The sequence below is a fragment of the Crotalus tigris genome, unplaced genomic scaffold (assembly GCF_016545835.1).
Source record: "Crotalus tigris isolate CLP2741 ecotype Arizona unplaced genomic scaffold, ASM1654583v1 scf7180000024396.1518868, whole genome shotgun sequence".
In the NCBI taxonomy this organism is placed as follows: Eukaryota; Metazoa; Chordata; class Lepidosauria; order Squamata; family Viperidae; genus Crotalus; species Crotalus tigris.
The window spans coordinates 821034-836238 of record NW_024100564.1 but is presented as its reverse complement, the minus strand read 5'-3'; the positions used below and the strand labels follow the sequence as shown (position 1 = coordinate 836238).

Sequence of the window (15205 nt, the reverse complement as noted above, 5' to 3'; positions counted from 1 at the left end):
TTGGCTCTTTTATGACTTGTGGACTTCAACTCCCAGAATTCCTGAGCCAGCTATGCTGGCTCAGGAATTCTGGGAATTGAAGTCCACGAATCATAAAAGAGCCAAGGTTGACTACCCCTGCACTATATGCACAGTGAGAGATGACCTGCATTTCTGTGTGGTACCTTACTTGACCAGTTTTCATTTTTTCCTTAATTGTATTGCTTAATATGATCCTTATTAGTGTTTTTTTTCTTAGCCATTTTTTCCACAGAAAGAACCGGTGATGCTCCAAGGTACCAAATCATATTACAAGTGAATCTTTTCAAAAATCATTCCCATATTGAGGAATTCTGTACTCCCCAAAGCTTATCTGCAATAATTGAAGCTATTTTCTATCCTTAAAATGAAAATCTGACTTTTCTCCATTGTTGTTGTTGGAGTAAACTAGTGATTTTCTTACTATTCTGATTCTTTATAGTGTTTTAAGTTCTTAGTATTTTTTATACTTTTTTTAGTATTTTCTGATACTTTTTGTGGGTTCCTTTGATTTCTTTTTGGTACAAAATGGGATAGAGACTTTTTAAATAAAGACATTTAATTTTTAATTAGTTATATCATAACTCATCAATACAACTTAACAACAATAGCCATTTTTTACCCACATGTACTTATATGCGTATACATAAAAATGTATATACATATCTTTGTACTAACATTTCCATATATGCTTATAGATGAGATACCACATTTAGAAAAAGGAATAGGATCTATATTTCATTAGGCAGAGGAATAAACAAGATATAGTTTGAAGGTTCCTCGACAAGGTATTAGATAAAAAGACCATGCCAAGGTAAATGAAGCTCAAAGAAGCAATTCCAACTACACGGGGACAGTGTTCTTTCAGCTTTGCCCATGTTATCTTTTTTCTACAAAATCAATAATACACAACTGTTGGGAAAAGTTAGACCAGAAAGTTAGCCCACTGGAGTTAGAAATCTTTCTGCTTTATTAAATTGCTAAAGACATAGATCTTTCAGTGGCAGCGGAATTACTTCTTTTTGTAATTGGTGAGAGCTAAAAATATAGGGGAGGATGCAAAGCAAGCAAAAAGCTAATGTATTAAAATAACTTCCACTACTACATAGATATCTCATTGTATATGCATAGACATGTAATATAAATGATTTAGCTTGCCCGATATATTTAAACACATAAATTATGATCAAGTAACACTGCACATTTAATAAAATGGAGCTATCCCCGAGATTATATATAATAGATTAATGCAAATCTTGTGCATATTATAGTTTTTTAACTTAGTAACTGGTTAATAGGAGTTAAAAAAAAATTCAGCATTGGCCATGGAGCTAAGTTCTTTGAAATTCTTCGTCTGCCCATAGTCCATTGCAGTTGGGCAGCTAATAAATTAAATAAATAATACCCATTCATAAGATAAAGAAAATACGCATGCATTGATGTACATAAGTGAAATAATGTTTTGTTTTTTTAAAAAAACTATGGTGAATGTTGGTGCTGATCCTACTGGTCCTTTGAGTTAGAAGTAGCTGGTCTGGGCTGTGCAAGTATCTTGACAACTAATAGATAAAAGCAGAAAGTTGCAGAACAATCTCTCTTGTGCTTTGGTGCTCTGGACTTTTGTAGCTGCACTTCGAACAAATTCAGCTCTAAAATGATTTGAATGTTTTTATGTTGTTTTCTTTGGAATTTAGAAGTGGGTTTTTTTTCTGGGATTTTTACTGAATTGACAAGCTATTCCCCCAGTTTCTATTTTTTTGTAGTCTTCCATCAAAATGTTAACTAGCTCTTTCTCAGGTTTCTTTCTTTTTCTTTTCTTCTTTTTTGGGGGGTAAATCAGTCAGGGTTGGTTAGATACAGCCAATTAATTGAACTTAAAATATTTTTTTTTAAAAAAATAACAGAAATCACAATCTGGATTACTGCAGTGAGCTATAATCTTAAACATATACTGGATACAATCCCACTGCTTTCACTAGATTAAATTATTTGAAGAACGCCGAACAATATATTAGTATTTTTATATCTAATTATCTGCATTTAAAAAGAAGCCCAATTCTGCTTGCATTAAAATTGACAAGAAGCATTTGTATGATTTGAACAGTGATAGGGCTGAATGTTAATTGCTTCTATTGTCAGAGCTATTAGAGAAGTTTGAAAATTAAACTCCTTGAAGAAAAGCTGCCTTTAGAAGCATTTGTCTTTTCTGTTACACATCTTGAGATTAGAGTAAAAATATCAGTTTTGGTCTAAGTCTGTTTGCTGTCCTTGATAAGGTGACATTTGAAAAGTCACAATGACTATCTTCATCAATATTTAAGACATTGACTAGCATTAGAGAAGAATCATGAACTTGAAGTGCACTGATCTTTGAACCTGAATATGTCTCATTGCTCTCAGATACCTATAGTATCAAGCATGGCAGCAGCTTCTGTGTGTCTTTTTCTTCTTGTTAGGGTTCTCCCTTAATTTTTCTTAAGCATATCTTAGCTTGAAATCCCCTCCCTATCACCTTAAATATTCCTGAGTTAGAATGACCTAATGATGTAACACAGGTGTGACTGACATTCCCCTGGTCTTCTGACTCAAAAATTGAAGCCCCAAACAAGGTTCAATGTCAGCAAGAAATGGTCAAGCTGTTACCATTCTCAGAGAGACCTTGACAGTGTTGCAGATACCTGTATGTTAAGGGTCTTGCAGGTTTATGTCTGAGGGCTATAGAGTGCTAATCCTTATTTTCTGCACACACAAACACACACAAAAAAACAACAACCAACCAAGCAGAGGCAAATCCACATTGGAAAGGAAGTGTATTTTGTGGAAAATTAAAACAAAGGTAAACTTCAGTTCACAGATATAGAAGATTATGTTAGGCTGCTTTAAATTTAGTTCTCATTTTCTTTTTTAAATATTGCATTTTATATCAGCTCCTCCTCTCAGTAAATTGAGATGCAAAGTACAACTTCCTCAGTGCATTTTTAAAAAAGTGACAAAAACTGACAAATCTGCCCCAGCATTTCACATAAATAACTCTTTCTCATCATCCCTAACTGTCATAGCTATTGAGTTGATAGAAACTGTAGGCCAACACATTTTCATGATACCAGTTTGACATGTGATGGATTGTAACCCTGGAAAGCTTATGCTGTAATAAATATATGTGGCAAAGCTTTTTATTGTCTTGCTACAACAGACCAACAAAGTTGTCCCAAATTAAAGATGAAGAAGAAGTTAAGCATTTAAAAATAATAGCTTATTTAGGGTTATCCAACTCAAGATTTAATAGATTTGTACATTGTGTTAAATTTAATGTTATTTGAATTTGGCTTTGCTTGTTGCTTGAACAAGGTTATCACTTTGCATCTTCATCTCTACCACTGTAGTTTATTCAATAAAATGCAAATCATAGATTATTTCAGTGTGTAAACCCAACTGTAACATTTTGCCTTTCTAGCTGACAATTTAATGCCAACTTTTACATGTGATTTTTATAATTCTCACACAGTAACCTAAATTCCAGAGCTAGGATTTTTTTTATATATCCTTAACTATTAAAACTGAGTACATGCAAACTTTTCCTTTAGGATTGAATACTAACTAAATAGATATCCTCAATGTTATTGTCAGAAATGCTTGTCTAGGCGAACTAGAACATTTTCCTTGGTGAATTAGAGCATTTTCTTACTAAGCTCTATTTGTCAAAGAGGAATGAAGACATCTATTGCTACACCAGACTGGTCCATCAATAGTTGATATCTGAAATTAAAACTGATTTGCTGATTTAGTATCAACTTAGGTCAGAATGGAAAAGGCTGGCAGTGTTTCAGAGGAGGGAGGTATTTGCTGAATTTAAATGCAGAAACGATACCTTTATCTTTCCCTCTCAAACTGTTCTCATTTTGAGTAAAGCAAAGTGTAAAGCTGACTGCACGCTTACAGATAACTGAAGAACAATCCAATGCAGCATTGGGTAGCCAGAGGAGAATGAGTGTGCTTGTAGAACAAAGACATCTTGCTTGTTGCAAAAATGTAAGGGGTATAAAAGGGTTATCCGTGTCCCAGGGGGTTAATGGAATTAAGGTACTGCAGCATACCATGCACTGCTAGGGGACTGGTTTTATTTTCTCAGGGGACTTTCAATTTCTGCTGCAGCTTGTGCTAAAAAGAAAATCCCGAATAGCCCTTTGTCTGTTATACCTGCAGTGGGTATTAAAGAGGCAGCCTTGAAAAGCAAAAGGGACAAGAGGCAGCAGTATAGGGAAATAGTGCACTGTAGCTTTAAGCATAGCTGTCAGGAGCCATCAGAGGCAAAGCCAGGGAGCGAGGGGATGGCGAAGGAGGTACTATGGGAAGGGTCTAATTTCTTCTCCGCCTTCCTTGCTTCATGTGGCTGCTTTCTGAGAGGTTGTGCCAGCACTGGGGAGCTTGTGTGGAACATTTGTGCAGGAGTATAGGGAGAACTTGAGAAAATGCTCCATGCCCCATTGCAGAGAACAGAGAGGACACTCCGCTCAGTACACTTTGCCAGACCTAGCAGGTAAGGATGGGATGCATGTGGGTCTTAGTTGTTTTGCTGTGGGAAGGTCTAAGCTCCTTGTAAATGAATCGGACTCGGGATGCCTCCGTTGGTGTCTTGACCGGTGCCAGCTGTGCGCTGCTCTGATGGTGAAGTATACTGTGCTAGAAATCCTCATCCATCTCATCGGCTGCTGTGATCTGGAATGAGGAGGGCTTTGCCTGAGTCGTGTTTAAGAAGGAACAATGGCATGATTTGGTCACTGGGTGGGGGCTCCTGTATCACTCAAATGCTGTGCAAACCATTTGGAAGCATTAGCTCATTGGGCGTGTATGCTACAAACTTAAATTTCAAGAATATAACCTCCAATCCTTTCCATCTCTCTTCGAAGTGGAGTGAAAAAAAATCTACAAAGGGAGTGATTTCCTCCTTACTGCCCATTCAAGGAAGCCTATTTCTCTCTTTGTAATTCCAGAAAGGCTAAAGGAAAATACTCTAAAAACATAATCTAAAATGTTCAGACAAAACTGTAGAGAAAGAAAATGTTATTGTAAAAATGACTGTGGTTTTTTTCCTTTGCTTTTTACAAAATCCATTAGTTGCAGCAAGCCATGTGCTGATATTAGCTGTGGTCTGAGAAGTGACACCAGCATGCACACAGATGGGGAAGGGGCAGCTGGGGAGGCTTAAGGCATTTTTGATTGGCAAGAAGCCATACAAGAGATGGATTCTTGCATTCTTCTGCTAACTGCAGCCAATTCACACAGTCTTCTTTCCCTCCATTGTACTCTCTTCCAGTTCTTGCAGTGTTCATGGACCGTTAGGGAACCTGCAGTCTCTCTCTCTCTCTCTCTCTCTCTCTCTCTCTCTCTCTCTCTCTCTCTCCTTTAAGCCACCTGCTTTACTTCCTCCCTTTCTTTTTGTGTGTGTTATGATTTGAAATGTGCCCGCCTAGTGACTCCTTGCAGCCCATCCTCTGTGAAATATGATCTTTCAGGAAAGGGAATGAAGGAAGGGGCGGAGGCCATGAGGGAAGGAATAGGTGGGAGTTGGACAGTTTGAATTTGTGGGGAGCAGCCTCTGGAGCACGTGCTTGTGCGAGACTGACTTGCTTGCCAAGGGCTCACAAGCAGCAGAGCAGACATGAGCCAAGCAACATCTATGGATGGACAGCCCGAGAGCCTTGTGAGAAGAAAGGCAATATCCTGTCTCAAATAGGTTACAGATGGAATTGCAGCTTAGTTCAAAGGTGGCTTTCCAAAGGTTTTACTATCTGGGGCATATGAAGGTTCCCCCCAATGACATGGGAAGAAAAACAATAAGCTTGGCAAGAAGGGACATTAGCATCCTTTACTTTATGGAAAATTAACTCCTTAAAGATCCTGCTGCAGGTCTGAGGAGTTATTGGATTGCTTACTTAGCATTAATCCTCTGAAAACAAAAGGATTCTTCACCTCAGTTGAATTTTTAAATGTTTTAAATGTTCTATTTAATCTTGTAGCTTGCATTCCAGAGTGCATTATAATATTGTCCAGGTATAGGAGAACCATCTATAAAGGGAGGAATGTTTGTTGTTGGGCTCCAATTTTTAAATTGGTATACTTTTCCTCTGTCACAGTATAACTTATTTTAATAATAACTCATCTCTGTTTTGATAATGGCTGCACAAATAACACATTTCTGTCTTGAAATACTTACTGGTCTCCGTGAAAATCTTACAGCCAGATGTTCATGTTCTTTCAGATTGACTGTGTAGTTATATTCCATTCTGAAAGACAAGGAAACTACTCTGATTATAGTCATTCTTGGCTTGCTAAATAGCTACAATTTTTTGTTTCCACAAGGAAATGAGAGTCTACAAGAGGAAGTGGAAAATGGATACAAACTGGAATACTTTGACATGGATTTCCTTTTAAGAAAGAGAACTGATGGTTCTCTGGTACCATTCATTAATTTTTGATTCTATTTTTTATATTTATTATTCACAGAAATTGAACATGTTTGAATAAGTACAACTAAATTTTTTTCTTCTACTTTCTCTCATATCTCTCCCTCTTTCCCTCTCTCTCTCTCTGTCTCTTGCCATAGTATATTAGGGAAAAGGAAGATGTAATAACTACGTAATACTTTATGGGTTGATAATTTTGAATCTTCTGTTAGGAAGTAATCTTAGCCACATAACATCTCTGAAATAAATTTGGTTGAAAGAAAGTAATTTCCATAGCTAGGCTAAGATGTATTTATTAATTCTAATAAATTCTAATTCTTCATAACATTGGAGAGGCTGTGCTTGAATGCCAAGTGTACATGCGTTGCATGCAGATATGTAGTTTGCTCTTTAGTTTTCTCGGTGACAAAGTTTGGGACTGAGAAAAAGATCCGTGAGCTGTGTTAAAAAGAATGGTTCTTGGAATGATGCTTTGTGGCTTAAATTTTGTCTTAAACAGCATTATGCTTTATACCCAATTACCTTTAAACATGGCCATTGCCAAGAGATTTGCTGAAACAGCAAGAATTGTGCCTTCAGTATTTCTGAGTGAATAAGAACATAAGCATTTCCATACTGAATCAATCTACCTCAAGAGTGGGGTATAAGAATCTTCAACACAGCAAGGCTAACCATCTCATTTGTTTTTTTTTTTATCTGACCGACATAGATACGCTGGTTTTACAGACTGGATTTTTGCAGTTGAAGATTCTGTCATTACTGGCATCTAATTCTATAATTAGAAAAGCAGAGGGGCATCTTATTTGGGGGCAAAAAGATCGTTTCTCTCCCTGAAAGTTTTCACTTCATTTTTTTTAATCTCTATCTTGAACAGAAATTGAAGAGCTGTTTCATACTGGAATGGAAGCAAAATTGTTACTTGTTTTATAATAATAAATAATAATAATAGGAGTTCTATTAGGAAAAAAAGTTTTATCGAACAATGGCTATGTAATCCCTGTTTTAGGATTGTGAGTCTGTGCATCCCTAACTCCTGTCAAGATTTTTATCTCCAGCTTCACTTTAAATATTTTAGTTCCAGAGACCCAAGGGATAAGGTGGAGCTGGAGGAGTCAATTGACTTATTTAAAAAGCAGTTGGAAAGACTGAGGAAAATAAGAAGTCATTTCCTCTGAAGTATGTGAGCATTTCGGTCATAATACATACTGCCTGCCAGTGTTTTGACTGCCCTCTGGAGTGAATTTATTTTTATTTATTTATTCAGTTTCTATAGCCACCCAACTCAACCAAGTGTCTCTGGATGGCTTACAATTCTAAAATGATAAAACAATAAAAATTTCCCAGAAAATAAGTAATTGCTTTTCTACAATGTAGATATTGTGGCCTGAACCTGCAGGATTTTTTTTTTTAGATTTTCCATATTTTTCTGATAACTGATAAATAATTATCTGAGGTTTCCAACTGAGCTTGGAAATTATCTTGAACAGCACTGAAATCAAAAGAGATTATTTCAGATTGATGTGTGGAAGATCATAGCAGGAAAAGATAGGAATAAATAGATTACTGAATATCAGAAAGACTGCAGTTGGTATTTTTAGGCAGAGTTGAAAAAAATAAAAGACTAAATATTGTTTGATGGGCCTCAGACGTTAAGGGTGTCCTCATATAGGGACTGCCTCATTTAGCAACCATTTGCAGTCATGACAGTGATAAAAAAACTAACTTTACTAACAATCCTCTCATTTATGACCTTTGCAGGTTTAGAAAGCTGCAGTAGGATCATAAGCATAGTTGAAGTTTCCAATTGCTGGTTCCAGTTGTGGTTGTCAAATGAGGGCTGCCTCTATTATGCATGTGGGAAGAAGAAGAAGGAGAAGACAGGAAGGACCATTGTGTAACCCAAAGACCATGGTTATATACACTCTCAATGAGGCTAGATTATTCTATTGTCCTGTTGCATATCTTTTATCCCTGGAAAATTTGCTTTCTTTTTCACTTATATTCATTCAGGCTTCATTGGTTAAGCTCTGTGTAAGCCTGGCTTACTTATTGATTAATAGGGCCCATTACTGTTGGATTAAAAGCCCCTTGTTCTTTACAAAGCCTTTAGTGCACTTATTTCAGCTATTTCAGTTAAAAGGCCTTCCAGCTATAAAACGTATAGAGTTCTCAGATCTTCACTTTCTCCGTTTCTCAGGAAGTACTGCTTTCCTAAAACAGCAGTGACTGTAGTGGATTTTGCCACCACAAATGAACAGTTTTGCTAAAGAGCAAAGAATGATAAGCTTAGATGGTCCTTTTCTTCACCAAGTCCAATTTATGTCTGAGTCTCATCTTCTAATTCAGCATCCCACCAACTATTTTCTATTACCACAGCCATGAGTAGTGAAGGCCGGACTATTGGGACTCATGCGATTTCTGCCATCTTCCTCCTGTGTTGCTGAGATAATGCAACCTCTGATTTTACTTTACAGGCTCTAATTTTTCACATTTCACTAAGAAGGCAATGGACAGAGCATTTAAAATTTCAAACATGGCCCTGGAAGATCCTCTAAGCCAATCAAAGGTCCTCTCCTTCTTTTCTCTTTCTAATTAGGGCATTACAGAAAGCACCCCAGCATCACATAAGATGTTAAAAAACATATTGAAAATAGGGCTTGGGGTAGTGGTATTGAGCCTAAATAGCCTTTTTTTAATGAAGTATCTTCTTTCTTCTGGATGTTCATGAACTTTGTTCTCATTGTTTTATTGCTTTTAATATTGTAAGTTGCCCAAAGTCTTATAAATTAAACAAATGAAGTTTTCTTTAATGTCATCCTAAGCACTCAATCCCAGAGAGAAACTTTTAGAAAGCAATAGCCATAAAATATATTTGGGTAAATGATATGATAGTGGCTAGGATCTTCATGCTCTTTTATTTCTTTGTTTCTTAGATTTATATCCCACCTTTCACTCAGAAACTGAATGTTGCATATAAACTGCTCTGTTCTCTCATTTTTCTCCATGACAACAATCTTGAGAGATAGGTTGAGCTGAGAGAATATGTCTGGCACCCACTGAATTGCTATGGGTCACCATAGAGTTATTGTTGAGTCCAATGCATTTTTGTTTAGTTTTAGTTTAAAACAAAAACTAGGTTCCAAAGTGCTTGCCTCACTCTTGATAAAAATGAATGAAAGAAAAATATTATCCTGACCTTCCCCTCATCTAGACTCAATTCAAAATTCATTTGTCTCCCACCAGGACTTCCTTTTTTGGTCTTGTTGAACAAATTTTCTCTGTGAAAGAAAGGGAAGACTGTATCTTTGATACAAAGACCATCTAATTTGGCCTTTGCATAGACCTTCCAATAATGCCCCCCACCTTCAAAAACCATGTAGAAGTCACTTTGGAAGTATTGAAAATAGTATGGAAATGGAGACCCTATCCGAATAACAGGATTTATCTTGTGAAGCTTTCCTATCAATAATCTTTCTTCTTTGACAAGAATAGATGGTGATAATAAAAATTATGAGAATAGGAAGGGAAGCGTGGAAAATGGAAAATCCTTCTGGCTTCATTGCAAACTGGAGGACAATTTTGGGAAAATTGATACAGCTTTTTTTTCCAGAACCCTTGGAAATATCAAACCGTTGCAAAGTTTGTCCAAGAACTTTGCCCAACACTAATTTTCAATTGTATTCTAAACAATTTCCATTTTAATGCCTAGACAAGCTGGAGCCAGTAGTTAATCATTCCTGGTTATTCTAGCTTAGAATAACTGCAGCAGCTTTAAGATGATAGGTGGACTTCAACTCCCAGAATGCTCTAGCCAACATGGTTCCATTCCAAATGGTAAATTAGCGAGGCAGGAGTATGCAACTTTCTTCCTCATTTACTTACTATATCTGGGCTATATGCTAGCAAGGATCACTCTCAAGCAAGGGTTACACTTTTGACAGATATCATAAAATGGATGCTGACAGGTAGCCTGAGATGTACTTTGGCACCAGCTGCATGCCTCTCACAGCTTTAACATTCCAAATCAGAAAAGTGCCTTCCCTTTAGCCCAAAGTAATACTCTCCCTTCAGCACTTCTAGCTGGAAGATAGAAAAAGATACCATATCCATTATGGGTATGTCCCTGTGACTCAAGAAGGTCAAAACTATTGAACATGTTCTACTGTATTGCTAGTTTTATACAGAACATCAAAATGCTTTTATTACTCCACTCCACTAGCAGAATGTTATTTACCAATCAACATCATAAGGAATTTCTATTTTTTAATATCAACCCTGAAATAATACACAAGATAGCCAGGTTATGCACACAAAATTAGGCAAAAAATAATAAAGAGCAACTAAACCTGCCTGAATGTAGGTAACCAAAAATGGATTTCTTATTTCCGCCTCTCATATGCCTGCCTGCCTGCCTCCGCTTTGATGATTTGTCCTCCTGAAGAAAACATTGGGCTCATCCCTACGCTATGTGAGGCTTGACTTCAAAATGACTGAGACAACAAAAGCACTGCAACTTGATTTTGCTGCCTTCCTGTTGCTCAAGTTTGTGATAGGCAATAATGTATCCTAATGTCTATGTACACTTGAGTGAAGAAGGATTTCCTTTTTATGCACAACCATCTCCATCTGTGGAAGCACTTTATTATTGGCATTACAAAATTATACTTACTATGCTAAACTGATGCTTGTTAGTCCAGTGGCTGCGGCATGACCCTTCCTCACCACCAACCTCACCATTTGGTCTCAGCCCACTATTCCACGGTTACCATGTATGGTCAGCCCTGAGTCAGAGAGGTTGATAGTTCTTGTTCCCCATTCCATGAAGAAAAGCCAATTGGACTGGCAGTTGAATTTTATTTTAACATGGAAATGGAATAGTGCTCTTCATCTTATCTGAGGTTTAGCAGACAGTTGTACAGGGACCCAGATCAAAATAATGTGGTGTATGCCAGTCTGTCTTGTAACCAAGGAGAACTGCAGTGAATTCTGTCCTAAGGACCCCAGTAATTATTTTAATTAATGGTAAAGATGGTGGTATACTGGCCCCATTTTGTTACTTTATTGAAGGTATTAGATAAAGTACTTTTTATGCATGATATGCACATATAATGTAGAATATATTATTCTTATAATATAATAACATACAGGTAGTCCCTGATTTACAACCACAACTGAGCGCCAACTTTATGTTGCCAACTGAGAAATTTGTTAAGTGCGTTTTGCCCCGTTTCACGACTTTTCTTGCCACATTTGTTAAGTGAATTACTGCAGTTGTTAAATTAGTAACGTTGTTAAGAGAATCTGGCTTTCCCATTGACTTTGCTTGCCAGGTCACAAAAGTTGATCACATGACCCCGAGACACTGCAACCATCGTAAATATGAACCAGTTGTCAATCATCCAAATGTAAATCACATGGAATGGGGATACTGCAACAGTCATAAGTGTGAAAAATGGTCATAAGTCACTTTTTTCAGTGCCATTGTAACTTTGAACGGACACTAAATGAACTGTTGTAAGTTGAGGACTACCTGTATTACTTGGAAAAGGCTGATGTGGTTCCCATCTTCAAGAAAGGGGAAAAAAACAGATCCAGGAAACTACAGACCAATCAGTCTAACAGCAATACCTGGGAAGATCCTGGAAAAGATAATCAAGAAACAGATCTGTGAACAACTAGAAGCAAACAAAGTTATAACCGGTAGCCAGCATGGGTTTGTTAAAAACAGATCATGACAAATCAGTCTTATTTCATTCTTTGATAAAGTGACCAAATTAGTAGACCAGTGAAACACTGTGGATATAGTATACTTAGATCTCAGAAAGGCATTTGACAAAGTGGACCACAACCTGCTGCTTAGTAAGCTTAGAAAAAGATGGGATAGACAACATCATCACCAGATGGATCTGCAGCTGGCTGACAAACCATACTCAGTGAGTAGTCCTCAATGGTACTACATCCACATGGAGAGAAGTAAGCAGTGGGGTGCCACAAGGTTCCACCTTAGGCTCAGTACTCTTTAATATCTTCATAAATGGTTTCAATGAGGGAATAGAAGGGGAACTCATCAAATTTGCAGATGACACTAAACTGGCAGGAACAGCCAACACTCCAGAAGATAAGCTCAGAATTCAAAAAGATCTTGACAAACTTGAACAATGGACCCTAGCCAACAAAATGAGTTTCATGTGGAGAAAAGCAAAGTTTTACATTTAGGAAGGAAAAATCAAAGGTATAAGTACAGATTAGGTGAGACCTGGCTCAAAAACAGTAACTGTGAGCGGGACCTTGGAGTCCTAATGGACGATCACTTGACTATGAGCCAACAGTGTGCAGCAGCAGCCAAAAAAGCTAATACAATCCTGGGTTGTATAAACAGAGGCATAGAATCAAGACCATATGAAATATTAGTACCGCTTTATAAAACCCTAGCAGGACCACACCTGGAATACTGTAACCAATTTTGGTTACAGTACAAAAGATGTTGGGACTTTGGAAAAAGTTCAGAGAAGAGCAACTAAAATGATCAAAGGCCTAAAGACTAAAACATATGAAGAAAGGCTGCAGGGCTTGGGTTTGGCTAGTCTAAAGAAAAGAAGAAACAAGGGTGACATGACAGCAGTATTCTGGTATTTGAGGGGCTGCCACAAAGAAGAGGGCATCAAACTATTCTCCAAAGCACCAGAGGGCAGGACAAGAAACAATGGTTGGAAACTGACCAAAGAGAAAAGCAACCTGGAATTAAGGAGAAAGTTCTAAACAGTGAGGACAATTAACCAGTGGAACAGCTTGCCTTCAGAAATCGTGGGCGTCCCATCACTGGAGGTTTTTAAGAAGAGACTAGATAGTCACTTGTGTGAAATGGTATAGGTTATCCTGCTTGAACAGGGGGCTGGACTAGAAGACCCTCCCATGTCCCTTCCATCTCTATTCTGTTATATTCTTAAATTTGTCAAGCAGTAAAGAATGTTAAGGGGCATTCATAATGTTTTGTGTAAATACACTGATGCATGCAATATATACTGGTAGCTAGTTTCTTTACCTTGCTGCCATTTTCCAATTGCCTTCAGTGTATATTTGTTGCTTGAAAAAAATAGAGTTAATTGGGTTTTCCAAAGAATTAGTATTATACTGGGTCCAGAAATTTTCAGCTACTACATGAAACTGCTGAATGATATGAGGAGAAACCAAGTAAGGTTCCTCATTGGAATATAAAACATTACACCCAAAATTTTGTCTAGAGTGAATGTGTGTTTTACTCCCAGTAGATTTATGGAAGGCAAATGTGAACAAAAATGAAATCCAGTTAGATTTAATTTTTTTCTTTTTTAATGAATTTTTAAACCGCTCCGAAGTTCTTTCTCCTTTTTTCCCTTTATTGGTCAAATGTTATTTGCGTTTACAATAGTGAAGGATTCTTTGCAGAAAATGTATTCAACAGTGGTTTCCAGAAGGAACATGGGACCATTCAAGATGGCTTTGTCCCCAAACTAATTAGTTCAGATTACTAATACAAAATTCCCATGGCTGGGATCAAATCCAAAATCTGCCCTGAAAGTCAGTTAATTAAACAGATCAGCTTTGCACCAAACCATCCATTCATATTTTAGTATAGCAATCGTTGTTCTATTTTCATTTGAGGTAGCTAAATGTTTTTCAGAATGAACCAAGTAACTAAATAGCAAGTCTAATGAGTTAGTACCAGGGATATATGAGTGTCTCCAGTACTAATACAAATTACAGATTTGTTTCATTTGTGAAAGTTGTCATGAAAAATGTGATGTCATTATAGAGTCTATAGATACTCCTGGATGGACATAATTTGGCTTGTTACCCATCTTTTTGGTAATTTTCAGATCTAATTAGTGTTGCACACTACAGTTCAGTTCTGCATTTATATTTTGTGCTAATCATAATGTTTCTCTGTTTGGGTTTATTGTAATATGGTAATCCAACCATTTTGTTTTGTAAATCATGTTGGCCTAAAGGTATGAATCTTTTATAAGCCATAGTTAAAGTAGCCTTACAGAATGTATAAACACAATCTTGAGATCCTTATACTTGGTCTCTAAAGGATGGTCCCCATTCCACACAGTCCTGTCTATCAAAGTATGATTATTCCATGTAACAATTTGTATGGAAAAGATTTCACATCCAGCAAATGTTTATGCCGTGTCTATTTATGAAGCATGGAAGAAGGTGGATGGTGGCACAGTGGTTAGAATGCAATATTATAGGCTAACTCTGCCCATTGTTAGGAGTTCAATCCTAACCGACTCGAGGCTGACTCGACCTTCCATCTTTCACAGGTCAGTAAAACAAGGACCCAGATTGTTGGGGGCAATATGCTGACATTTGTAAATTGCTCAGAGAGTGCTGTAAAGCACTATGGAGCAATATATAAGTCTAAGTGGTATTACTATTGCTAAAAGGAGGCCTCTGTTCTTTGATATACCCAAAGATGCTGTACGGATGCTGAGTTTTGTAAAATGAAAGAAAAACTTCCTTGCAAAACTTGAATAAGTGCAATCTTCACCATGAGATTTTTGAAGGGAAAATATTATTTCACTTGAGACATTCCACCTTTCATATAATATTTTACAAATCTTTGGAGTTTGCTGTTTAGTTTTCTTCTTGATGGTTAGGGTTTTATTTTTTTTCTGGCCATTTAAAACAGATTTTTAATTTATTTTCTGTTGTTTTTACTGTACAGTGTGTGCTTT

General features: G+C 37.0%; 1 protein-coding gene across 7 annotated transcripts in view; it reads left to right on the top strand.

Moving 5' to 3' along the window:
* Positions 1–15205, top strand: part of NAV1 (neuron navigator 1) — a 249828-nt gene that overhangs the window by 178558 nt on the left and 56065 nt on the right. The window contains exon 1 of one of the 7 annotated variants that reach the window (XM_039329356.1): positions 4281–4555. The exons of the other annotated variants lie outside the window; for them this stretch is intronic. Coding sequence (XP_039185290.1) covers positions 4488–4555 — 68 coding nt within the window. The 5' untranslated portion in view covers positions 4281–4487. Of the gene's footprint in view, positions 1–4280; positions 4556–15205 lie in introns of those variants that run through there. 7 annotated transcript variants of the gene reach the window in all.